The sequence below is a fragment of the Passer montanus genome, unplaced genomic scaffold, assembly GCF_014805655.1.
Source record: "Passer montanus isolate IOZ18808 unplaced genomic scaffold, ASM1480565v1 scaffold18, whole genome shotgun sequence".
Taxonomy (NCBI): domain Eukaryota; kingdom Metazoa; phylum Chordata; class Aves; order Passeriformes; family Passeridae; genus Passer; species Passer montanus.
The window spans coordinates 1,452,197-1,479,524 of NW_024365381.1; the positions used below are offsets into that span (position 1 = coordinate 1,452,197).

General features: G+C 36.4%; 1 protein-coding gene across 7 annotated transcripts in view; it reads left to right on the top strand.

The window, feature by feature from the left end:
• The window catches only part of HEATR5A (HEAT repeat containing 5A), a 64,618-nt gene that overhangs the window by 32,217 nt on the left and 5,073 nt on the right, over positions 1-27,328 (top strand). For 5 of the 7 annotated variants that reach the window (XM_039705174.1, XM_039705173.1, XM_039705177.1 and 2 more), the window contains 20 exons: positions 1,126-1,289; positions 1,407-1,582; positions 2,172-2,277; positions 4,546-4,736; positions 5,192-5,351; positions 6,372-6,561; positions 7,128-7,297; positions 10,515-10,541; positions 12,364-12,502; positions 13,479-13,658; positions 14,485-14,724; positions 15,441-15,622; positions 17,343-17,411; positions 17,825-18,004; positions 19,979-20,213; positions 20,622-20,870; positions 22,479-22,606; positions 23,524-23,671; positions 24,347-24,619; positions 27,087-27,311. In XM_039705174.1, coding sequence (XP_039561108.1) covers positions 1,126-1,289; positions 1,407-1,582; positions 2,172-2,277; positions 4,546-4,736; positions 5,192-5,351; positions 6,372-6,561; positions 7,128-7,297; positions 10,515-10,541; positions 12,364-12,502; positions 13,479-13,658; positions 14,485-14,724; positions 15,441-15,622; positions 17,343-17,411; positions 17,825-18,004; positions 19,979-20,213; positions 20,622-20,870; positions 22,479-22,606; positions 23,524-23,671; positions 24,347-24,619; positions 27,087-27,311 — 3,432 coding nt within the window. The remainder of the gene's footprint in view (positions 1-1,125; positions 1,290-1,406; positions 1,583-2,171; positions 2,278-4,545; positions 4,737-5,191; positions 5,352-6,371; positions 6,562-7,127; positions 7,298-10,514; positions 10,542-12,363; positions 12,503-13,478; positions 13,659-14,484; positions 14,725-15,440; positions 15,623-17,342; positions 17,412-17,824; positions 18,005-19,978; positions 20,214-20,621; positions 20,871-22,478; positions 22,607-23,523; positions 23,672-24,346; positions 24,620-27,086; positions 27,312-27,328) is intronic. The other 2 variants (XM_039705178.1, XM_039705180.1) reach the window with 1 other exon arrangement.

Genomic DNA, 27,328 nt, shown 5'->3' on the forward strand with positions numbered 1-27,328 from the left:
GTTTGACGGGTAGGGGAGAGAAAGTCAGCGTCTCAGAATAGGTTCTGTTTCCAGGCAGGGTTAAGTATCTGGTTGCAGCTATCAGCTCTAAGTATGCTAATAACTCTGCTTGTGCTCATGAGGTGCTGAAAACTGTGTTGTCCCACTTCTTGAAACTTCCATGTCTTGAAAATTTATAAGCAACTTCAGTGCAAACATGTAATTGTGTGATCAGCTAACATCCAAATAGAATCTAAGGAATTGGATATGTGGTGTTAAGTGCCCATCTTTCTCCTGTCCCCACTCCTTAGTGGTGATAATTCCCAATTCATGGGGAGTTGACTTTTCAATCTTAATGCTCTGGAGGCAAATTGTTATGTAATATTTATATAAAGACCGAGTACATTCTTTAAGATCAGTTCTGCAGTGTTTTTCAACACAGTTGCAAACCAGTCCTTTCTCATCACATGTGATTCAGCACTGGAAATGTTTTCTCACTACAAAGACTATTTTAATGACCTAAATAGTCTGACTCAAAATGCCCAGTGTTGTTGTTTTTGTATTGTGTACAACCTAGTCAGAAATATGTGCAACAATATGTGGAAGTTTTAACTACAGTGAAATTTATCATAACCTACAACAACTCCTACAATAAACCTACAGTGAACTCCTGCTTTGGTTTTTGCAAGCAAACTCCTAAAATGGGGGACTGCATTCATCAGCTTTTGTTTATTTATCAAACCTATGGATGTTTCAAATTACTTCTGCTTGCCAAGTTGAAGTATTCCTTTGTGATTACATAATACATTCCACAGCATTAATTTTCAGGAAACAGAAGAAAATATGGCTGTGTTCATAACTGCCATTTCCCTTCTATTTTATTTGTAAATGTAACTAATTTACTGACAATTGTATGGCATTATGTCTTCTGTTTTTCTGCTTCTAGATTGCTGTGGGTGCTTAGCTTACTTATGTCAGGTACTGCTCTGTGGCTTCCCTTCTAACAGTCTTCTCTAATTAACAATTTGAAAACTAAGGAGAAATGTTACATGGTTGTTACTATTTCAGTATAAATATATTGCTCCCGAAGTTGCTTGTGGCAAGTAACTAACCAATAGTTTTGAATATTTTTTCTTGAATTTAAAGGAGACTTCAGTGCTGTTCTGAAAGAGTTAGTGACTGACTTGACTGTCGCAGATAGCCAGATTGATGCCTCTGCATTCTTGCTTCCATCCCTTTGTCATGAGAACGATCTCCTTTTACTCGGTCCTTTACTGCAGGAGACTGACCACCGATTTATTGAAGAGCAGGTACTTTTTGTTCTCTTATAAAGGTACTATTGTATTTTTGTACAGTTGTAGCTATTTAGGTCAGTGCTTATTTAGACTTGGTCAAACATATGGCTATCACTCTTTTCCTTCTTACAGCTCCTTTTAGGTAACAGCATAGCTGGTGGCAGCCTGGAGTATGACCCTTATTCAATTTATGAGAAATTTGCAAAAGGGGATTCAGTACCTAAACCACTACCTCCCGCATTATCTGTTATCAGTGCAGCAAGTCGACTTTTTGGAGTTATGTTTTCCCACATAACAGAATCTCACAGGTAAAGTATTAAGTGTAACTGCTGGGGAATTTAGGAGATGTTTTAAGATGGTTACAGTGTTTGACATTGATTGCAGAAGAAAACAGTTCTGAAAAAATAATGAATTGCATACATGGAGCCTGCAAACCATCTGAATAGCATCAGACCAACAAATTATTGGACTTTTCTCTTTAGAGTTACTGACAACGAAAAGGCACATCCAAAAAGAGGTTATTGTCATAGCAAATCTGTGGACCCAGAAAAATAATGGGTTTTTTTGATAGCCAGATCAAAATGGAAGCTATTTTGGGAGATATTATGCAGTTTTTGTGGTGCTTAATACATAATACGTTCTTCATAAAAAGTGCATGGGGAGAAACAAGTGCGTGTCTCAACACAGTTCTGTCAAGATAAAAGAATGCTTGAAAGAGATCAAGAACTTCTTTTGGGTTTTTATCTATGTATTTTCTCACTGCATACATGGCATTTTGGTTTGTTTCACATTTATAAACACACTGATTGCTAAAGCATATAATTCCTGAAGATTTTTGCATGCAGTTGCTTCTGTGTACTTCTGTGTGGTAATATTTTTTTTATGTTTTTGTCTAAGGCTCCAGGTGTTAGAACAGTTGTTGAATTCCATAAAGCAAACCAAAGGATCTCGACAACAAATAGTGCAGCTACATGTTGTGTCAGCCTTTTCTACTTCCTTAAAGGTAAATCTGCTCTCTCTCTCTCTCTCTCTCTTTTCTTGGTTTCTCTTTCTCTCTCTTTTACTAAACCACAGCATCTCTTGGTTCAAATAGATCAGAAATAGATCAGTTGCTGTGGTTTAAACCCAGCCACGCAGCCACTCACTCTTTCCCCCCACAGTGGGATGGGGGAAAGAATTGTGAGAGTAAAAGTGAGAAAACTCTTCTGTTGAGATAATGACAGTTTAATAGGGAAAGCAAAAGCCATGCACACAAGCATATCTAAAAAAGGAATTAATTTCCAACTTCCCATCAGCAGGCAGGTGTTCAGCTGTTTCCAGGAAAGCAGGGCTCTGTTGTGCCTAACGTCACTTGGGAAGTCAAAAAAACATCACTCCAAACATTCTCTTGCCTCCTCCCAGCTTTATATGCTGATCACAATTCCACGTTAAAGGAAGAGCTGCTGCAGAGCATTGTCACACTGAGAAGTCATGCACAGACCACCAGAGACTTGAACTGCTGTGACAGGAGCCCCTTTGCAGCAGGCAGCCCCGAGAGCAGACAGGTGTCCCCTTTGTCTCTTCATTGTCACATAGACTCACTCTGGTGTTCTTCCTCCTTCTTCCAGCTTGACTCTGGATTTGCTGTAACAGAGTGTCAGGCATCAAATCTATAAAACTAAGTTATTTAATAGACTTATCCAGCAGCAGGTCAGCTTAATCTGGGTACCTCTGGAGAGGTACTCATGACAAAAAATCCCTAGGCAATTATACCCTTATGATTTAGGCATCAACCCTTCGTATGCTCTTTACATGCCTTGCACGTGTCTCTGAGCCCAGTGGTGATTTTTGGTAAGGGGTCTTCTAATATGTTATTGGGTTCATTCCCTCTGTCTGTGCAGGTAGCTAGTACTTAAGGAATTGCAGCTTCTGCTGTCCTGATCTTCTGATTTCCATTTCTGATGTCCCTGCTCTCTGGCAGAGCATAGAAAACTAACAGGCCCTAGATTTAGGATAACCATTACCTAGCAGTAACCAAAACATCAGTGTGTTATCAATGTTCATGTGCTAAAGACAAAACACAGCATTGTAACAGCTGCTATGAAAATTACTCAGAAAATTAACTCCATTCCAGACAAAAACATCTCTAGATGTCTGTCAGCCTAAGGGTTTACCTAAACCAGCTACTCATGCTGAACCAGTAAAGCTGGGCAAAAAGTATCCTGAATCATCGAGTATTTTACCTCCATGTAATTCCTTCTGCTTAAAACTTACTTATGCTAAATAACTATCTCTTGACTGCCATATGGTATAGAGTCTCCCTCTGTTCCATTGTGGCCAGCTATCCCAGCTGTGTTTCCTCCCAATTCCTTGTACACCCCCACTGTGCTCACTGGTAAGATGGCAAAAGAAGCAGGAAAGGCCTTGGTTTTGCATAAGCATTGCTCAGCAATAACAAAATATCTCAGTATTGTCAGTCCTGTGTTCAGCACAAATCCAAAGCGTGGCACCATGCTTGCTACTGTGAAGAAAATTAACTGTACCCCAGTCCAAACCAGCACAGTACACAGAAGTTTTTGTTTGGATTAACAATCAAGGTGATCAGTCCTATTTTCTATGGTAATACATTGTTTTGTGTTGTCATAGTTTTCTTGAGTGCAAATGAATCACTGTTTAATTTTTTCACTTTTTTAATACTAGTTTTAGGGAAACCTGTTCTAGTAGACTCTAGTGTACTAGTATCCATACTACTGTCATTCAAATAAGAGAGATATGGAAAAGTTCTGTTTATATAATTTATTTTTCACTGTCTTTGGTATTTCTTGCTAAATAAATAAAAATGTAATAATTGGCAAAATAATGTGATCTCATAATTATCTGCTATTTGTTCATTTTCCCTAATGCTTTCTTTGTATTTTCCTCTGTTCATGTGCAGTTTTCATTCTTGACTTCTTGGACAAATGTTTGGAACTGAGATTTTTTGGGGGGGCGGGTGGTTCTTCTTGATATTATTTCCTAAATTTTGTGCTAATATATTGGTTTGTCTGGTTTCACTGCAATCTATCCAGGATTTCCTAAAACCATAATGCTGATACTATAATGTTGTGCTGTGATGTACAGTTATGTAATGTTAGACATCTAACTCTCATAACAGCAAATTCAAAGAGATTAATTCCTCAGACAAAGGGGAAGAAAATCAATCCTTCTGCAGGTCTTGTATTTTTTGCACAATGGATAGAAAAGCACACTGATTACTGTCTAACTGTTTAATATATCTAATGTCTGGTTTTAGCACTTGGCGAACTGCAAGGGAAGTTTAGGTTCAGAAGAAGTTAGAAGATCTGCCCTGATCTTGGTAATGGGTGCCTTGGAAAGCAATAATCCACTTCTAAGATGTGCTGCTGCAGAGTGTTTGGCCAGGTTGGCACAGGTGGTTTCTGACAGTGCCTTCACTGCTGGATTAGCGCAAGTCAGTTTTGACAAGTAAGTTCGCAATGAGCATGAAAAGAGACTGCTTGAGTTTAAAAAATGTTTAAAAAACCTACCCGACACCTATTATGATAATTTTCAAAAGCTGGTTTCCTTCATGAATTTGATGTCACTTCAGAAATTAACAGGAAAGAGCACTGCCTAAATTCTGCATATATTTCTTAGTGTGAGACTAACTAAGCAAGCATGTAGACTTTCAAATGAATTAAATTGTCTGCTGTTCTAGCAACATCATTTAAGTGTATCTAAAATATTTTTGGTGCTTTCTTCAGATAAGAGACCATGTGTGGACTTAGAATTTTGGGAATATAATTGTGTATATAGGAATATAATATTTGGGAATATAATTTTTTTTTGTTGATTATATACCAGAAATTTTATTTGTAGATGTGCTTATTACATAGTAAGAGTCTTGGTGATTAAACTAACAGCTTTCTTTCAATTAATAGGCTAAAATCTGCTAGGGATGTGGTATCAAGAACAGGTCATTCTTTGGCTCTGGGATGTCTGTATAGGTACCTAGGAGGAATAAGTTCTACTCAGCACCTGAATGCGTGTGTTGGAATCCTTTATACTTTGTCTCAGGACAGTACTTCTCCTGATGTACAGGTACTTGTCACTTACATAAAAATGTTGTCTTACAAATCAACTAAATTATATTCTGGAGTTTAAGGTTCTTTTTCTTGTAAGAATAAGACACTTGACAATCTCACAGGCATACTTCACAGGTAACAGCTGGAGCAGCAAAGGCAATGTAGAAGACTGGCCCTGCTCAAAATCCACCATCAACCACTTCCATAGCAAGAACTATGATGAGATGTGGGAGATTCTTTTTCAATGATCTGTGAGACTGATAAGGCTCACTTCAAAACAGTATCTGATGTTTTAGGGATTGATTCTTTCACATTCACCTATATCTTGACTTTGACTATATAGTATCTAGGATTTTCTGTTTATGAGGGGACTTCTTTTGTTTGTGTCAGTTTTTGCCTCTTTTACAGTGTTAACCTCACAGCATATTTTGTTGAAGGGTCATAGAGTAAATAAAAGGGATTTGTAGCCTGAATACTGTAGAACTTGGTGGATATACATCATTGAGTAAGACAAGAAATTTTAAAGACTATTTAATGTTATTTTTCTGTGGCTAAAACTGCTATCTCAAAGTATCTTTGCACAAAGAGGAACTGTTTGTTGACATGAAACAGATGTGGCTATTGGTGCAAAGTAACTGTAACTACAACAGTAGGTTATTTCAGGAACTCTAGTATTTTTTCACAATTTTGTTCTCGCACAGGGAACTGTAAGAAATTTTTTAAATAATAGAATATAATAAAAAAATAATAATCACTGTTAAATGAATTTACTATTACATTCAATTTTTTGTTTATTAACAATGAGAATTTTAAAATGGTTGTTTCATTGCACAACATAGAGTTCCTTGTAAAATATTCAAAATTACTTTACATCAGATTGATAAAGTTTCTTTGTATAACTTCTCTGTTCCTTTGGAACGTAAAAGTGCAACTTTTATTGCATTTTGTCACTGAATTTCACTTTTAACTAGTAAATTTTTAAAAGGTCTTATTTATATCATATATAGATTGCATTACTGCTTCTCTTATTTTGCAGGCATGGGCACTGCACTCTCTGTCACTAATAGTAGATCTGGCTGGGCCCTTGTATCACGTGCATGTGGAACCTACCTTGTCTCTCGTTCTCCTGCTGTTGCTGAGTGTGCCTCCGGCTTACGCTGAAGTCCATCAAAGCCTTGGTCGCTGTTTGAATACACTCATCACCACTCTGGGCCCTGAGCTGCAAGGTATAGAGCATACAAATGTGTCAACACATTGGGCTGTAGCAACCAAATTGCTAAACACTGAATGTGTGTGATTGCAAATGTAACAAATAAGCAGATCTAAGTTTCTTTGCATAGTTGTATGACAGCATTTCATAGGCCTTTTGACTTTATGTAATCAAGATGACATGACTGCTCGTTTTCCAAAAATAGTATCTCTTGACATAATTTCCTTTGTTTGAACTGGTTTTCCAAGCCTTGCCTTGGGCTGACATTCTTACATGAATTTTACATTTTATATTTCTTACATATTTTAATTCTAGCATGAGAACAGAAGGTGTTCGTATTTCAAGAGTTAGGTTTACCATCATAGCCCTTCTATGTGTTAGTTATGATAGAGAAATTTAAAACTTGCATCTAAATCACCAGAAAGCAATGTGATCCCTACTCATGGATATCAAAGTGTAGCACAGATACAAGGATCATCATTTAAGAGGATGAATATTATGAGGACAGGTTATCACGTTTATTAAAAATAAATACATGTTTTAAAAACAAACAAAAAATAACCTTTTTTATTCTCAATACAGGCAGCAGTACAGCAGTGTCAGCCTTAAGAACTTCTTGCCTTTTGGGCTGTGCAGTGATGCAGGATAATCCTGACTGCCTTGTTCAAGCTCAAGCCATCTCTTGCCTTCAGCAGCTTCACATGTTTGCTCCTCGACACGTCAACTTGTCTAACCTTGTAAGCTGCCTCTGTGTAAGTATATATTTACTAGTTTATATCCATGTATTTTAAAATTTGTTCATATTTTTCACAAACACTTAAAAAATGCAGATGTTTCTTTAAGCAGAGAAACTGATCATTGTGTAGGCATGAGGTGTTTCATGTTCTCCTACAGGCAAGTATTCTGTATATCTTAATTTTTTTCCTCAGTTTCTTCTTCCCCTTTACAAGATGAGCACATTCTGTAGAAATCTTGGCCTTCTGAACTACTTGCAAGTACATTCTCCTGTTCTTATTAAGGCCAGTTGTCTGGCTGGATATACTGTTCATTAGAACTTTTTGCTGGATTTGTACCAGCTGATTTATGTTGGCCAGTTTTTTCCCTCTGCTGCTTTTTATGCCTTGCTCGAAGGATTGATTTTAAAAATTGTGTGTACTAATTACTGTTAGTTGTTTTGTTTAATTTTGTTGTTTCAGGATGCTGAAAAATTGTAGATTTCTGTGTTTTGTAATTTCTGTAGCAATAATGGTTCAGTGTACTGACATCTTGGCAGTCAGTATAAAAATTTCTAACACACAAGTTCTGGTCAAATCAGGTCTTTGGAAGAAATAAACAAAACTATTTGACAAGAGGTCGGGGAGTTTATTTGTTGGGTGGGGTTTGTTTTGTTCTGTTTTCCCCCAGTATCTCTCTGTCTTTGAATAGCTGCTCTTCTTAAGTACTTAGTTCTATTTTAAAAAAATAGTTTTCTGGTAGCTATTAGCCTTGGTGGATTTAGGGTGATGGGTGGGGTGTGGGGGCGTTGGTTGGAGGTTTTTGAGGGGTTTGTTTTGTTTTAATACCATTTTCTCTCACTGTCAATCAGAAAGAAGCAAGAGTCCACAGATAATAAAGTGTGATTTTTGTTTTAATGTGGATTTTGTTTTAATCTCATCTATTTCAACGCAGTTCTTACTGACATCTTCCATTAGGTAGCACTTGTGTATCACTACTAAACATATAGACTTAGATTTTTGTTTATTCTAAACATACAGGTTTAGATTCCTTACATTTTTTTTTATTTGACTAGAAACATGATTGTGGGAGCTAGGAAAAACTGAAGAATGTTTTTCTGCCCCACACTGTGAAACACATGAATATGCTAGTTGCAGAAGAGCTGCAACTAATCTGAAGTGTTGTTTTAACATACACTAACAATTATTTTCTGTTTGTTGGGTATAACATAGTTTTTCTTACATTGATAAAATCACAACAAAACATGTCAGTCAGTCTATTGCTTGGAGGGTGTGGTAGCTTTTGGGAGCATTTTTAAGTCCATGTACAGTCTGCTTCAATCTCTCTACTAATACCAAATACCTACTAATATAGAGGGTATCATACAAAGTTGTCTTGTCTATATCATATTACTGATTTGTATTGTTTTTACAAGTTGTCTCAAAGTACTTCATACAGAGGTTTGTGAACTTCATAACACTAAATTAGTCAATTAAGAAGCAGGGGTCATGGCTTGAGTTTCTGTGTTCGTGAATCTGAGTGTGTTCCCCTCTATCCCAGAAATGACTGTAGGCTTCCTGGAGAGGAGTCCACCGAAGTCAGCAGCCTCACATGCATGACCTTCTCTTCTTGAACTTGTACAATTAAGGCCAATATTGCTGGCACTGACAATTCAGTAATATCAGTATATCTCTGAAGAGTGTCATAAACAAGGTTTTTTTGAGTGTGTGCTTTGCAGGTCTGTGAGAAGATAATTGCACAAGAAGAATTCTGCATTTGTAAAACTCACCATCCATTCAAGTAGTTTCCATCCACTAAATTACCATCTCATTAGGCAAGTGGAATAAGTTATTGGATCTGAAATCTGCACCTCAGTGTGCTGTGTTTACTTGCCAGGTGACACTCAGCTAGATATTCTTCATGAGTTTAAATGTCTGCAATTTGGAGAAGAAAGTGTGACGGTCCTCCTTTGCATTGCATTTTGAAATCTTCAGGGGAAGTAGTGTGCAAAAGCTAGGCCCTAGATCATGTGGATATTCACCATTGCTTTCTTTATTTAGGGAAGAAAAACAGGAGAGGCAAAGAATCTGCAGTGAGATGGGTGATCTTTTCCCCCTCCATCCATAGAAACATGAATTTTCGCTTAAAAAATCTTGAAAACCAATATGCAATATTTTTTTTAAACTTTTTTTAGTAACATTTGAACTAACACCCCTTTCCACCCTCTTTGCCCAAGGATTCTGTTACATGTCTGTGCTTTTGGACTTGCCTTTTTAAAGTCCTCATTCTCCTGCCATCCCCCCACTTCTTCACCTTGTCTTTTATCTCCCTCCGCTTTCTCATAACCGTCCCTGTCCTCCCTCTTCTCCCTCTTAATTTCTTTTTTCCATCATTAGGCATGCTAACACAATTTCTTGCGCAGGCAGCTGCAAGCTGCCTCCTCCACCTGTCAAGCCCCTACAGCATGAGATGGTTCAGGTCTCCAGTGTATTTAAACAGTTCAGGGTGTAACTGTGCTAGCACTAGTGAAACATGACTTAGGCAATGGACACACTGCTTCACAGGGTCATATTTTGTGGGTTTTTTCTTTTGTTTTGTTTTATATTGTGTACATGTGCTTGTCATTATCTAGCTTCCCTTCTTCAGCTTCTGAGAGTGTTCCCTGTTTCTCAATTGGATCTTTCATGGGGTTTCTAACAATAATGCATACTTGTCCTGCTGTTTGAATTCTTGGCTGCAGCAGAATAGAAGTTTACAGGTTTATTCTGTACAGAATACCAAATACAGCAGAGTATGCATTTAATCATGTCTAAAATTAGCTCTAAAACTAACTTAGGTGACCACAGACTTCTAAAGAGCTTATCTATGTAAGTTTATGGTGTAGTATTCCTCAACACAGTGAATGCCAGTTTTCAGTTCTAACATATTAACAATAAGATCAACATTGAAACACAATGGCTATACAATGTTAATAACTATGCTGTGCTTGGTATTATATATAGTTATATATAATTATGTTTTCTTGGTCTTGTTTAAGTATTAATTTTAGTGGCAGTTGGATTGGGATTTAAGTGTGTTCAACATGGTAAATAAGAGAAATGAACTAAGCGAATTAGGCTTTTGGCATGTTTGAGATAAGACTCTGAATTTTATTATATGCCGAGCTTACATGTTACAGTCTCCATGTGTGGCTGATATCACTGTGATATCTATTTTTGGTTTTGTCATGACTGGTTGTCATTTGTTTTTGTGCAGGAAATCTTGTTGGATAATTCTGTGTTGGTAGGTCCCTGTGCCTTGTTAATCCTAAACCTTTGCAGTTTGCGGTGGTGTTTTTATTTCATCTTTTATCTTTCTTTTTAACCATTTTAATGTAATTTCTTTTAGCATGTCAAGTGATATTTTATTGTCATCCTAACTAGAGCCTTCCTAACTTTCTGCAGATGGCAGGAATACATTTCATTTATGTGCTTAGTGAGGGATACTTTTGTTTTTAATGTGTTAAGTACAGAAATGGAACTGGCTTTACATTTAAGTTTTAATGTGATGCTTGCATTTTGTGTCTGTCATTTAGTCCTGTCTCCTGCTTAAATGTGGGGGAATGAGAGAGATAAAAATGTGCATCTTGTGTTATTTCGGTTGCCTCAGTTGTGCCCTCTGTTTTTTCCCTGTTAAAAATGAGCACGGAATTTATGCATGTCCAACTTGAAGTAGAATGTGTAGCTTGCTTGCATAAATATTTAATTAAAAGTCACACTTGTTTCTGAAGTTGCAATTAAAGTACCTTGCAGACATACCTATTGAGTCAGGTTCCTTTCTTTATAGAAGAATTATGCAGACAGTGTATCTTTTTGTGTATAATTATGTAATTCTGAGTATTGTAGATTCATATGCATGCATAGAAATTCTGAAGATGAAGCTTAGTTTTGTTAATCTAACAAAGCTAAAATTCTGTATTGCTTATTCTTTTTGTCCTTAAGTTGCTTTCTTTAAGCATATGTTAACTAATATATATTAGTCATTTTGACTAACATATATATTGGCTTATTGCTGACAAATGAGCAGCACAGCCTAATGCAAGATTTTCCTGCAGGAGACACTCAGCTCTATCTATTTCAAGGATGGTAACAGCTAAGGGTGCACAACTGCTTCCTTGTAGAGAGCAATTTTTTTTATGATAACCTAAGTTTAATTTAGAAGAAGATGTATAAATACTGGTGCAGCCATCTTGCCTGATCACACAGCTAGTTTATCATGTCTTTAGGATTCCCTTCAGGATTGTCTTAAAATTGAAAGAAGCAAATAAAAGTCAGAAAGCTCCACTCTAACAAAAAACCCTTGACCCCCTTGTCTTGGGGACTTTTTTAAGTATTTTTTCCTGTTCCAGTAATAGTGAATCTATTATGTATTTTCCAGTAAAATAACCTACACACTGGTCTGTTGGTGTTAAAATATGATGATACTATGAACTTTTTTTTGCTAGAGACTGCTCAGGAGAGCTGACCTGTCTCAGTGTCATACATTCACCAGTAATTCTCACCCTTTCTCCCAGCTTCTCTAAAACATAATTTAATGCAAACTGAATATATTTTTTCCAGTGAAACTGGAGCAGTGTTCTTTGCCCTTACTGCATTCCTTTCATGCATGGAGTTCTGTTTTACTAAGGCCTGATTGACTCTCTCACCCTTGGTTTCACTGACATTTCTCTAGTTACATCTGATGATGACCTGTTCTGAATTTTCAAGCCCACTGTATGCATATACCCAGTAGTCAAAGAGTTAGTTACCATGATTCACCTGGCATTGAAGTTAATGGCAGTTTTTGTACAATATTGGTTGAGAGGTGGATTCAGCATCAAACCAATATTGTAAGTTGCCTTTGGAGAGAAAATGCTAAACTGATGTGTTTTGTAAAATTGATTACTGGACTGGCAAAACTTCTCATTTGGGGATTAAAAAAAAAAGGCTGAGCACAAAGAGCATCAATTACATGTTTACTGACTTAACAGATTTGCTATAGCTGCAAGTGTTCAGAAAGTACCAGCCTTACTGAGATATCACAGAGGTTTGTTAGCCATCTTACTGTATCTTCTTGCATGTTTCAGATGAATCTCTGTAGCTCATACTTATTACTGAGACGTGCAGTGGTAGCTTGCTTACGTCAGCTTGTGCAAAGAGAGGCTGCTGAAGTATCTGAATATGCTGTTGCACTAGTGAAAGAGAGCAAAGAAGATTTTACTTCAGGTAATGTATTGCAATTTTGAGATCAAAGAGCTTGGCATATTGACAGTGAATTTTAAGCACACTTTGCTAAGAGTGTGAAAACTTTGCTATGTTCTTGAAATGTTAAACTCAAAAATTTTCTACCTCACTTGTCTCTATAGTACCAAATTTTTTGAGATCAAAGAGCTTGGCATATTGACAGTGAATTTTAAGCACACTTTGCTAAGAGTGCGAAAACTTTGCTATGTTCTTGAAATCTTAAACTCAAAAATTTCACTTGTCTCTATAGTACCAAATCATGATAAAATGAGGAAATGCAAGGGGAGTTCCAGGGTAATCAAAGCCCATCTAGCCAGTAGCTGTTGTAGTAACTTTTTGCTAAAATGACTGAGTGATCACTAGTTCATCCTCATGTGCCTTTCTGTGAGTGAGTGGTGTTAAAAACTTCTTTCACTTCAGCTTTCAATTCAAGCTCATTTTGAAATTTTCATAAGAAATCGACTATACGCATTTTTAAAAACTGCTGATATTCAAAATTTGTAATACTGGTCAAATAAAAATCGGTTATATTAATTTAACAAATTATTTCCATGTGTTTGGTTTTATGCCTTTTTGGAGAATAGTTTTAACTTCCATTTCAAGCTAAAATGTTGTTTTAGGATTACAGTATGAAGTAAGGTAAGTGAAATATTTTTTTCAGGAGCTAGATGCTGTGGTGATGGTAATGCTGTGAAATTCAGAGTAGGATTTTTATTTTTTTGATGGGGTAACTTTCTTCCTGTTGTTACTATGTTTCTATAAAAGCTCAACATTTGTTTTGTATTCATAAGTTAGCTGCAGTGTTAAAGTGAAAAACAAAATGGTTTCAAAAATATTTCAGGGCTAGTAATTACTTGTTCACAATATACACTATGTGCAACCTTTAATCTGGTTTCTGTTGTCATTAATGCAGCTTTGTTATGTGCAGTACTCAGCTCACAGACTTTATTCTTAGCAGATGTGAACATCAGAGAAATAGGCCTGGAGGGGGCATTGCTGGGTTTGCTGGACAAAGAGTTGGACCCAAGATTGTGCCAAGATATCAAAGAGACCCTGACTCATATGCTTACTTCAATGGCAGTTGAGAAGCTCTCCTTTTGGCTGAAGCTTTGTAAAGATGTCCTTGCTGCCTCTGCTGGTAAGTCTTAAAACACTGTAGTTGAGAACACAATCAGAATAAGGCCTGCAGCAGTACACTGTGTCACTGAGGGAAAGCGTTAAAGTTTCTTGAATGTTTGTCATGTATGGAATGTGTAATCGTCATTCATATTGCAAGATTGGATCCATTAACTTAGTTCCTTCAGAGGAATATGTCTTTCTCTCTTCTGATTGTCCTCTCACCAATGAACAAGTTCTTGTAAACATCTTAGGATGTCTTGCTTGGTGATTTAATTCCTGATCTTAATTCATTTCCATAGCAGAAATGGAAATACAAAATAGGTTTGAGCTTGTGAGTCCTGTACAATTACCTACGAGAAAAGTACTCTGACCAATTCTTCTGTTAGTGATAGAACTGATGGAAGCCTGTTATATCATAATGGAAGTCTTGAGCACACAAAATCAATTACTGTGCTGAATAGTGGTGGGGGTAATGGGAATTCTTTTAACCTGCAGTGCAGGAGGAAAACTTCATGCATTTAGGTTTTTTGATTTTGAACAGTGCTAGCTTCTAATGCATCACACTAATTTTAAAAGGGATTTTTTTTTTGTTTTGCTTCTTTCACTGCAGTTCTTAATTTACTTTCATGGTATTGATCTTGTCTTCCAGCAAGTAATATCAACCAAATGTTAACAGTTTCATTATATTTGAATTCTAGCATTTACTTTAAGATACCAAGATTGAAGGGAGTCACCAAGAATTTGAGGTTAGAGACAGACTTCAAAGAGATTTCTTTCAGTAGGTTTCAGTTATAGCAAAAAAGAATATTATGTTTGTATTTTTCCCTTTTGTGTCCTAAATACAGATTTCAATACAGTAGCATCAATAGATACCACTCAAGAAGAAGAAACTGCCAAAGGGGATGATGTATCTGTATTAACATCTGACAGTGATGACAGGTTCCATCCTTTCCGAAATCCACGATGGTCTACCAGAGTTTTTGCTGCGGAGTGTGTTTGTAAAATTATAAGCCAGTGTGAAAATGCAGGCAGTGCACATTTTGATATAACTTTGGCTCAGGAAAGGAAACAGCGTGATTCAAGAGGTATGTGTTAAGCACTGGAAGAATTTAATAGAATGCAAAGTATGCTTAAAATAAGTATTAGTTCTTTGCATGTTAATGATATTATCACAAATTCGTTGTTTTTAATCAATAAAGCCTTTAATTACTCTGTTTGTAAGCCTGTATTCTTTAAGGTGTAAAGAAACTTTTATTTGCTAAAATAATGGCATCTTACTGCAGCATTTACACTCAGTTTCCTGGTTATAGTACCATGGTGTATGTGTAGGAAGGCTTTGTTTCTGTATAAGCACTGGCAGTCACAAGTGATAGCTGGCACCAGCCTACAACATCACAGTTTGGTGTCTGGGAGTATGACTTTAAAAAATGCCACTTTTTTTCTTTCCATAATTTACATAATCACCAGTAGAAATACAATGCCATTTTTCAGTACCTCTCTGTGTTTATCTGGAGGTCTTTTCCTCAACATTTTTTTAGAAGGTCTCATATGTGAAGGTATTTATGCTTTCTTCTAAGTACTTTTTTTCTACATTTAAATGGAAGGCAGACTTGATCAGCTAACATAAGATAGCCAAGTAAAATTTATCTATGTGTAAGCTGCCTGAAGTGAATTCTTGATACATATTAAGGTAAAATGTAAAATATGCATTTTGAAAATGTTTGGAACAGTCTTATAAAACACATTATGTCTGAATTTAAATTTAATAAAACTGTTTTCTGTTTTTAATTTCTGTTTTCAGATGACTTTTTGGTATTGCATTTAGCTGACTTGGTCCGTATGGCTTTTATGGCTGCCACAGATCACAGTGATCAACTTCGTCTTTCTGGGCTTCAAATGTTGCAAATTATTGTTCGCAAGTTTGCAGCTGTTCCAGAACCAGAGTTTCCAGGTCATGTAATCCTGGAGCAGTACCAAGCCAATGTAAGCACCGTTGATAATAACTTAGAAAAGTTTAGCATGACCGTCAGTTACTTAAAGAAATTTGCATTTGCAGGGTTTAGGTATGGAGCTGGATTTCTGTTACTTTGTTACTGAAGTATTGTTAATTTGTTTGGACTTAACTTCATTGGAAATGATCTTTTCAGTTGGCATATAATCCAGAGTTTCTCAAGTTTCAGCATTTTCCCCTCTTGAATACAACAAAACCAAAATACATCATTGGTGGGGTTATTTTTAGAAAGCATTGATTTCAGAGTGTGAAAGTATTGCAAGAAGTATTATGAATAACTATAGTTTTAAATTCTATTTAACTATAATTTCTAAACTCTTAGAAATAAGTAGCCTTTGCACAGCAGCCATCACATTTGGAGATCTTGGCCAGTAAACAAGCTAGAAAAGTGTGGATTGTATTCATAAGGTCAATTTCAGTTTAAGTCTTGGTTTAGATTTAGAGAAAAGATGTCCTAGACATGTAGCATTCCATACCACACTTGTGTTAAATATGACAGACAGCTGTGTTAAGCCTCATAAAGCTTCAATTTTTAGCAGGCACTGAATAGGTCAGATCACTTTCTTATAGAATTGGAGAGACACTGAAGACATCCTGACCTAGTTTGATTTGCTTTTGCCATTATAATTCTATTTTTTGGCACTCCTTTGTGGGAAGGAAGTGTCTTGGTCTAAAACTATCAAGAGGAAAAAATAAACCATCTGTCCTTGCTGTCCGAAGCCATCAAGCAGGTCACAAGTAAAGCTAATAATTTTCTTTTTAAGCTTTTCTACCTTTAAAGCATTCCTGCTAATACAGACCTCATCAGCTGTTTAAGAGAATTCAGGGAGATGTGAAACTGTTAATCAAATCTACATTGTCTGGGGTTTTTTTTCCTTAAAAACATCATAATAATCCAGAAAAAGATGGATATAAATTTTCTGGACTTAAGTAATGACTTGCTAACATATTGTTCAGAAGTTCCATAAATGAAGTCTCAGCTTTAGAGGGTCTTGAGAAATTGTCATTAATTGCCATTGAAAACAAATCCTTTCACTTATTTCGCAAACATTTATTGTAGTACTTGCTCATTGGGATGAAAGTGTTGTACATGAAACTTAAATATGAATTTTCACATACATGGTAAAGCAACTAGGGAATCTTTTATTAACCTTCTGTGAAATGATTTTCAACAGTGAGAGTAGGTAAAACCTCTGCAGCCCGGTAACTTTATGTTTGTATATTCTTTATTAGGTAAACAAGGTTTGTCCTCTCCCCTTTTTTCACTTTCCAGAGTTGACCAGCTTCAGTTGGTTGTTTTCTTAAATCTGTATTTTTTCTGAGTAAGAAAATGTTACTAGCCAGATATCTTGCAAGTCATTCACGGTTCAGAACATTGGTTTTTTTTTGTGGGCTCCTTGTCAAGTCAGGCATTCAGGAAGGAAGATATTACTGTTTCTGTTTTAGACTGTGCACAAAAATAAGTCAGCCCTGAAGATTCCCTCAAAGAGAACAATGTCTTCAGTGTAAGCAAAACAATAAAAATATGACTGAAACTGTTTCTCTGCTCTTTAATCTCACTGAAACAGGCTGTGAAAAAATTACAAAGGAACTATACTTTATAAAGGAAAACTGTAACAAAGTCTGATTATGATAAGTAAGTCTTAAGTCGATTGTTCACTATGTATTAAATGTTGTATAACTCCTCTTTAGGTTGGAGCAGCACTTAGGCCTGCCTTTGCTCCTGAAACTCCTCCTGATGTCACAGCAAAAGCATGTCAGGCAAGTGTTGAAAGTCAGAAGTCTCTTAGGTAATAGATCCCCTGAAATTTTTTTTTTTTTGCTTGATAAACAACACAAGAAAAAGGAAATAAATCCTCTAACTCTAAATCCTCCATTCACAAAGAATAATGTCACTTATGTTACCTCTAAAGTGGCAATAATCTTTGAGTTGTCACAAGATAAAGTCTTTTGAGAAACTTTGTTGCAGTTGATAGTTTCGCCATTTTTTTGTGGCACCCCACTAATGTTTTGGCTTTCACTACTAAAGTAAAATAAACTGGGATGTCATTCAACATTTTGTTGTTATTGTCTGAGAGTAACTGTATCTGGCTTTCATAATTTTACAGAAGGAAAAAAGTGTATCCAGTGTTGTTTTTTTCTTGTTCCTCATTGTTTCTGTTTCACAACACTAGGTATGCAGTGCCTGGATAGCAAGTGGTGTAGTAAGTGACCTTAATGACCTTCGAAGGGTTCACCAGTTGCTTGTGTCCTCTTTGCTCAAAGTGCAGGCTGGAAAAGAAGCACAAAATGAACAATATAATGAAAGCACCTCAACTATGGAAGTACTAGCTGTCCTTAAGGCTTGGGCAGAGGTTAGTACAACAGCTCTGCAATGTTAGTCTTATATCGGGTAGGTGAGTTAGAACCTTTCAGACAGAATTTTGAGGAATTTCTAACATGCTTCTTAAAATAGAAGGTGCTGATACTTTGCTGTGCTACCTCTGAAGTATGTGAACTTTGTCAACTTGACAAAAGCACTGCTAATTAAACAGGTTTTACTATAATAAGAATAATATTACAATAATAATGTATCATACTTAAAAATATTAATTCCTTAATATATTTGAATAGTTCAATATTGATTTGAAATTGGTGTTGGAATGGTTGATGGAAAGTATGATGATGGTCCACTCAATGTACTGTTTTAAATAGGTATAACTTTTCTCGTTGCCTATTGACATTTCATATCTTGGAAATATATCTTTTAAATTAATATTGTCAGTTCAGTACTGCTTTAGTTAAATAAATCCAGCCCCTGTGAATGCTTTTTTTAATATGTGTAAATGCAAGGTTAAATATTTAAAAGTCAAAAGTGTGAACCATGTACACCTCCAAAAGATGTGTATTAGAATGTAGTGATAATGGCCTTGGATGCTGATGGCTGACCACCAGCTAAAGATGAACATGTTATGAAGGTGGATGGTATTTTAATGTATAACTAGGAAGATACTTTGGAGGAGAAAGTAGGCAGTAGGTAGTTTTTGTGTAAACATTTGTAGAAAAATATATCAATGTTTCATGTGCATATTTGATAACAGATATTGACAAAATAGCAAAGCACTTGGAGATAAGCTAGCAGGTGGGAATAAAAATCTTGAAAACATGCTTTCATTGAGAGATTTAAATAGATTTGTCCATTTAATCTATTCAGAGAAAGATAAAGTACTGGGATCAATTTAAAATCATTACATGAAAAAAAGGTTTTTAATAGCATGTAACAACCTTTCACTGGTCAGAAGTCAGGATAAAATTCAGACTAGATGTGAGACTCAATTGTCAGAAGTGAAGATCTGTAGATTGTTCTAGCCTGCTATTAAGATCACTAGAATTCTTCAAAGGAAACTCTCTAGAGTTTCCTATAAGCTTTTTTTGAGCTGTAATTTACAAATGTTTCACTTAAGCCCTAGGCAGTTCCTTCTCCATTAGAATCCTACCTATTTCTTCTTTACAGAAATTGAAGGAATTCCCCATCCTGTTGCTGCAGGGAGGTGTGAGACAAGGGCTTGGTGTGTGTTTAGTTACTTGTCTGGGACAACCCACTACAGCTAGCAAAGATGAAAAAGATGCAGAAATCATAATTGCAGGGGACTAGTATTCAACAGAGCTGACTTGAGATCCATTGAATCTAAGTGTGTCCTTTATAGTTGAGAAGAGATTCCCTCCCGGGGCATTTTGGAGAGACTACAGAGAGCTGTTTGTCTGAAACTTTCTCAATTCTATCATTTTGATAACCAGAGAGGTATCTTGGGGAATTACCACTGAAATTAATCTATAGATGGTAACACCCAAAGTTTGCAAAGTATGCAAGATTGTACTCTTCATTCTTTACTGCTAACATGAAGTAACACACAATTTTGAGAAGTCAGTTTCAAGTGCCACGTAGCATTTCAGTTAAAAAAAAAGTTAGGAATGGCTGAACTGTTGTTTCTGAATCATTATTATAGGTATATTGTTTGATAGTTCTTCCTTTTTGTAGCTATAACAGGATTTAATGGTTGGAAGCAGAAACTGGACAAATAGTATATTAATTTTTAAGAGCAGGGTACTTAATTGCAGGTAGCAATTTTAGTAGTTTTCCCCTTTTTGGGGATTCTTGCATCATGATTAGCTGGGAAAATGATTCAGAATGTTTAGAGAAAAAGTGCTTGTTCACACATGCTTACTGGACTTGAAGCAGAAATAGCTTCAAGGAAATTTCATGCCTGTTCAACAGGCAGTCATGCTAGTGATCACAGTAATTTTCCAAGTGTTAATATTTGTAACTCTCTATCCAAATATATCAACAGGTTTACATAGTTGCAGTTGAAAAGCAGAAAAATCACAGTGATACATACAAGCACAGTTTAAAAATCGTGAACTCCTCTGAAGAAAGCTACAGAGATGTAACATTTTCAGCTGGTGGTCTTCTGGACTTGGTACAGACAGATCTTGGAACGCTGAGCAAACTCTGGCTTGCTGCACTTCAGGATATTGCTCTTTTAAATTTGCCTCCAGAATATGCATCACAACTACCTGCTGAAGGTAAAAAAGCAAATTAGTTATATTTTTCTAAGTCCCTTGTAAGCAGACTGACTTGTGTTAAGATCATAGTAAGATTAAATGGTATAGAGAATGAGCCAGACCTCTGATCTTTAAATAGGTCTTATGGACCTATTTAAAGATCAGGACTGCTTTTGAAAACAGAGGTTTCATGGATGTGAAGAGTGGTTTGGTATTCTTATTTGTTGGCTAATTTTATGGTTGAAAGAAGAAATAAGTAATCTATTGCATTCTGTCCAAATAAATCTAATTAAGTGCCCTCATTGGCCTGAATTTTAATACCAAACATTAAAAAAAAGTCATACATAAAACACAATCCCGTTTTAAGAATGAGAAAATAAAGTAGTTGAAAATAAATTACACCCTGAAAACTAATTTCTTTTCTTGTAGGTGGTACATTTTATACAGCAGAGACAATTGAAAATGCCAGACCTCATTACTACAACTCCTGGGCACTGATACTTTATGCTACAGCTTTATGGCTCACTAGCACAGGTTTCATTGTTGTTGATCCAGATGAAGGAGTTACAAATCTCTCCAGACCTGTTACCCCAACTACCATGTGTCAAGATTCTTCTACCAGACCCTTGGTGAAATCTCCTGAGGATGTGAATACTGACAGATTTCATCTTATCTTGGGTTAGTGAGTGAGTGCATTGTCTGCCTAGATGCTGTAACTCAAAATGTAGATAAAACTGTTAGCAAATAATTTTTAATTATCCAAATTTAACTGCATCATTCAATATTGCATCTTTTGGAAAAGCATGCAGTCAGAAAAATTTTAAGTCCTAGTGAGAAAATGGTAAGGCATTTTCCCAAATGTGGTGCAAAGACCACTGTGAACTAAACAAGCCCTAAACAAATGCTTATTGCTCTGCTCATAAACGTGCAAGTTCAAGGGTGGATTTTACAGTGTTTGTACCACTGCAGTTACAGATTGTATGGACTGGTTTCACTGAAGTACAGTTTTACTTCACACAGTAGTTTATAGGTTGGAAGGGACTTGTGGAGATCATTTTGTCCACCTCCTGCTCAAGCAGGGTGACATAAAGCCAACTGCCCAGGACCATGTCCGGACAGCTGTTGAATATCTGTGTGGATGGAGAACCAACCTCTCTGGGCAACCGGTGCCAGTGCTCAGTCACCCACACAGTAAAAAAGTGTTTCCTTACATTCATATAAAGCTCTGTTAAGCCTCTACTACTGCAGGAGCTAATCAGGTAGTTGAATTCAGTCCTAGTTCTCTAAGTTCACACAATTAGGCATTTTTGGTTATATTTTTTTCTAGGCCTCTCTTTTGTATCTTTCTTTTGTAATCCCTTTTTGGAATGAGTTTGTATGACTTTGTTGCAAATGTCTTCCTTTGAATCCCAGTCTTTCTGCAGAGAACCAGCTCCCTTTTGAACTCCATTGCTCTGTCAGTTAGAAGTGGGATCTCTGATACAAAAACTGCTTCCTCTACTGCTTAGTGCATCAAATTTCCCGTATTTGACTGGGGGCATTTGGCTTGTTTATTCTGCTTTTGAATAAAATAACATTTTAATTTTCATTCCCTAAAGAGAAACTGAAAGAATTAAAAAACTGCTTTTCTGTTGCACAGCTGTTGTTTAGTGGACATTGATTGGTTTCCCAAGTCTTCACATGTTTTGGAATTACAGCTGTACTGCTGGGATGAGAATATGAAGTGCAGTTTATATGAAGGTTATCTCCAATATCTTGAGGAGTCCTGAAAGCTGAGAAAAAAAGATAGCTCTTATTTGCTCTAGGATTGATAAGCTTAGGCTTCATGTTATTTATTTACTGCTGGTTATCTAGTTGTGTAGTTGGTATTTTTAGCATTTTTTTTAAATGGGAAGATAAAGCCTCAGCCTTAGAGTTTGTGAACTACTATTACTTTCAGCATTTCCCCCATTACATAAACCAGAGTGATTAGGGAAATATTCTGCTCTATACTTATTGTAAATTTTCCTGTCTGTTCATTGGACCTCGTGTTTTATTCACAAATTGCTGGGGTTTTATTCATGTTAGTAGCCATTTTTGATTGGGTCTCACACTGTCTAGAAGGTCGTTTCTTTCCTTGTTTTGATGGAAATAGAGGTCTTGCTCCCAGATATTAGCAGTAGGAGATGAATTGACTTAAACTGCTACTTTTATAGTTGCTCAGCCTTCTGTGAGGTTACTTAGTAGTGGAAAAAATTAGTTCTTAAAATTTCAAGTACACATAGGTTTTTTTTCTGATGCTTACAGGAATTAGTGTGGAGTTCCTGTGCTCTCCTCGATCAGATGCAGCAATGGAGAACATTATTGCCTGCTTACATGCCCTGCAGGCACTCTTCGATGTCCCATGGCCAAGGTCCAAAATAGGTGGTGATCAGGTAATGCATAATGACCAAATGCCCCCCAGAATTAAGGCGTAGTTTTAGTCTGAACAGTACCTCTACAATCTCTTATATTTCCAGGAATCTGCAACATATAAGTAGTAGGTAAATTATATGCTTTGTCCAAATCCAAAGCATATTGAGGGAGGAGATTAAAAAAAAAACCACAATGTGGAACCTGTCAGGTGAGTGGCAGAAAATTTGAGGACATTTTGTCAGGAAGGAGTAATTAGATTAATAGGATGAGAGCCTGGTAAAGACAAAATTCTAGAAAAGGGAGTTCTCCTACTCTCTCTCTGTCAAGGTGTAGTTGAATTAATTCTTTCGTAAAAATCAAAGTTGGTAAAAGAAGACTGGACAAAAGCAGTGCTACTAAAAGAAGAAAAAAGGCAAAATCAAAAAAAAAAAACCCCACATCCCAACAATGATCCAAAAAAGTACTAAACTGAAATTCCTTTTTTTTATTTTAAATTAAGGTTTATACCATCCCCTATGCCATGCAATTGTGTGACCCAGTGAAAGTAATAAAGCCTGTGGACATGGCTAAATTCTGCTGATCATTGATGCCCTGTCCAAGGCAATGCATATAGTGTAGGAAGGGTACAATGTAGTGTCCCCACCTTCAAGAGTTCAAAAGCCAGAAGATAAAGATTACTTTGGCTTTTTCAGTTGTTTTAAGTGCCCTATATCTTAAATAACTGTGGTAACTGTTGTGTTGGGAAAATTGATAGGGACTGCTGTTACTGGGAGCCAGGAGCTGGATGGTGAAGAAAATGCCAAGTCCTGTGATTGTATCAGTTACGTTGTGTTCCTCAGTGAGATCAGAGTATTACTGTTGGCTTTAACAAGTAGTAACAAGTTCCTAGAACTCCTGCATTAAAATTAACATATGTTAGATGTTTTTCTTACTGTAGGAGTTGAGTGTAGAGCTGCTGAATGTTTTGCATCGACTGATACTGACCAGAGAGTCACCTGATATTCAGCTTGCTGCCCTTGAAGTGGTTCGCTTGATTCTTTTTGCAGCTCAGGAGCATGTGAAGGAAAAGAGAAGAAGTGCAGAAGGTACAGTACTGTGTGAGATGTTTGAATACTTGTGATCAGAGTCAAAGCAATTCTTTCTTGGAAAACTGGTTTCTGAGATGTGTCTTAATTGAAGTCTTTCACCGTTGGATTCTAATTCTAGTGTATTTAAGACAGTCCAGGTTCCTCAAATAAGAAATTCAGGTGGTGTGATAGATAGCAGGTGGTTTAGGTGTTGAACAGAGGGCAGAAAGTGAGGAGAAAATCTGCAGAAACTGCAGCTGGTCAGGGAGGGAGGAGTCCTAGTGAAAAGCTGGGGTCAGCTGCAACTGAGCAATGGACAGACATGGCACACACAGCTGTTACAAGCTGGGTTCCAATAGGCACTCTGATTGTAACTTTCTAACATTCATTTTCTAAAAGGAAAAAAATGGGAGTAGAATCAAAATGCTTGTGTCAGGTGACATCATATTGGCTTGGTGCCTCAGGATCTTGTATGTCAAACTCTATTGCACACCCTTTTGCCTTTTGGCAATCATTGCATAGTTTGCTTATTCAGAAGGATGGGTGTTTGCTAGTAGACTTTTGAATACATACCCATGCACATATATATGTGTCAAGATTATAATTTGGTGCTGAAACAGTCTTAAGAAGTAAACTTTTTGGAAACAAGTAACAGCCTGCAGACTTCTGCCATATTTCTTGTTTTCCTTTCAGTTGATGATGGTGCTGCAGAAAAGGAAACATTACCAGAATTTGGAGAGGGCAAAGACACAGGGGGACTGGTGCCTGGGAAATCATTAGTCTTTGCAATACTGGAGCTGTGTGTCTGTATTCTTGTCAGACAGCTTCCCCAGCTCAACCCTAAATTGACTTGTAGCCCTGCAGTTCCACCTGAAAAACATCTGTTGCTGTCAGAAGATGGAAGTAGACTGGTAGCAGCAGCATTAGTTATTCTCTCTGATGTTCCTGCAATCTGCTCACCTGAAGGTATGCTATTTCATCACAAGAAAAGATAAATGAAAGAATATTAGGCCCTTCTGTCCCTTTGTTATTACCTTCTTTTCTTAGCTGGCTAAGTCTGGCAGCAAGTTTTGTTGATTTGCTCGTGACAACTTCTTTTCTAATTATTTTTGACTGTCAAATTGCAAAACAAGTTACAAAACTGAAGCAATTAAATGAGTAGTTTCTCTTTTTCTCCCACCCTATAGCAGTGCAATTAATAGATTCATTGTCTACAGGGAAGTATATAACAACTACATGATTATATGCTACTTGAATTGTCTTTTCTGGAATTTACTATGCAGACATGAATTAAATTTAAAAGGGAAATGTGTGATGTTACCTTTCCATCATTTGAACATTAACAAATGGCTGCAAGGAATTATGGCTGAATTCTCAGATTAGTTGACTTTTGCCCATGATTTGTTTTGGATCCACTCCAAACTTTAGGATGGTTCCCCACCACCAAGCCTCAATATCATATTCATATATATATATATATATACACACATATATATATATAAATATATATAATCTTTCAGTACCATTAATGCCACACATACAAACCATTTCTGCCCTACTCCTCTGTTCCCACCTTAAGTATTGTTGTTACACCTTATGCAAATCTCTGGCATTTACCACCCCTGAAAATTTCTCCTTTTCTTAAAAAGGAGATTTTTAAGAATTTTAAGATTTTTAAGAATCACTTTGTTAAGTGATTCTTCCATGGGGAACATGATGCTCCAGCTGGAATAGCTGGCAGCCCTTGCAGTCCTTTTAATGTGATGATATGCTTTTCTCATTTCCATCTGCAGCCTGTTATTTATCAGTGTAAAGTGAAAGGAAATAAACATAGCATCACCTAGATCTGAGGACAACTATCTTGTATGAAAAATAATCTGTGATTTTCTTCTCAGTGTAGTTAATTTTGTCTTTAGCTGTCCATGTTATTCCACAAACAAACAATTTGCAGGATCAGACCACAGGGAATGCTTGCAGTAGAGAAGTTAAGCATTTTGTTCAGGTGACTAAAAAGAGGAGCTTAAGCTAACTTTCACAGTCAATTGAATAAAGAAGCAGCTCCAAAAGTTGGCTCACATAATCAAAGAGATGAGACTTCCTTTGTGGAATTGCATAATTTTTTCTTCTTTAATAGGTAACTGAAGTTACAGTCCTGTGACTGCTGTGTCTCTTACTTGAGGCACCTGTCATGATATGTTTGCATAAAAAAATTTGCAAGCTAATAATGTTCATGACCTACATTTCCTACTGAATTCCAACAGTAAATTTTCAAAGACTTGGCTGTTCAAAAATATATGTCCTCAGCTTCAGAAAATACTTATGCATAAGTCAGTGACCCTCATTCAACAGGTCTCTCATTAAGAGTAGTATATTAAACTCTTAGAAGCATTTTGCTGTTTAGGGAATGAGATGAGCATATTAAGCCATATGCTTAGATCTGTGCTTTGCTGAGTCATGACTTAGGACAGGAGCAGTACATAAGTATCCAGGTTTCTAGGTTACTTCCAATATATGCAGAATTCTGTATTACTATTAGACTCAAAGACATAAAAATAAGTGAAACTGCTAAGCCTCATTATTCCTGTGAATTTTAAAACATTTATAGTGGTCTCTTATTATGACTGATCAACTATCAGATTCTCAGACATGAAAATCTCTTTATTAGCCTATGGGGCAATCTGCTTCTCTCCTTAGCTCTTCTCTTTTCCAATATGCTTTTTAGAGGCTTCTATTCAAATTCCAAGGGATTTTATACATATATTTATTCTGAAGTCCTTATTATTCTTACTAAATTCTTGACTTAAGTGATTTCCTGGAGCATTGGCATCCTTAGCTAACCACACATCATGTGATGGAATTACATTACATTCCTCTTGCCAGTTTTGAAATTACCCCCTGTTAATTTCCTTCACTGTATTGTCTTCACGTGCAAAATATGCTTAGATGCTTATACTTTTTCTACTCTTCTACTCTTCTTTCTATATATTAGTATAAACAAAGAATTTACTATGTACCAGTGTATATACTAGTATAACCTGTATACACTGCTATATTTTGTGTACTTCCATGTCTTCTCTTCCATAAGAACCACCTCCTCTGTGGTTCTGACCTTTCTGTTCTTGCTTCTCCCTGAATATGACATAATTCCACACTTCATGTAGTAAAACCATCAAGGAAAATATATACAATGTTTATTTTAAAGGGAAAGAGGTTTAAGTTCACTTAAACATCTGACTCCCTGTTTGCTCTAGCAGGCCACATGATAGTTCAAATATTTTCTTCAAATTACCACTGCCTCTGTTCACAGATATGCTTAAAAATTATAAATTATACATAAAAAAGGGAATCCCAGAAAACTGCCTCAATATTTTTAATGTAAAAGGTACCTGTATTTTTTAAAATGTCTGTGAAATTAATTTGCATTGTTTTACAGGAAGTGTTTCAGTTCTTCCTACTATTTTGTACCTAATTATTGGAGTACTTAAAGAAACTGCTGTGAAATTGCGAGATGGCCAGTTACCTCTGACAGTTGCTGCATCTCTACAAGCTCTAAAAGGACTCTTGTCTTCTCCAATGGCTCGGGCAGAGAAGAGTCAGAATGCTTGGACTGATCTTCTACGTAGTGCTTTGGTCACAGTGCTTGACTGTTGGGATCAAGGTAGGCACAAATATTGC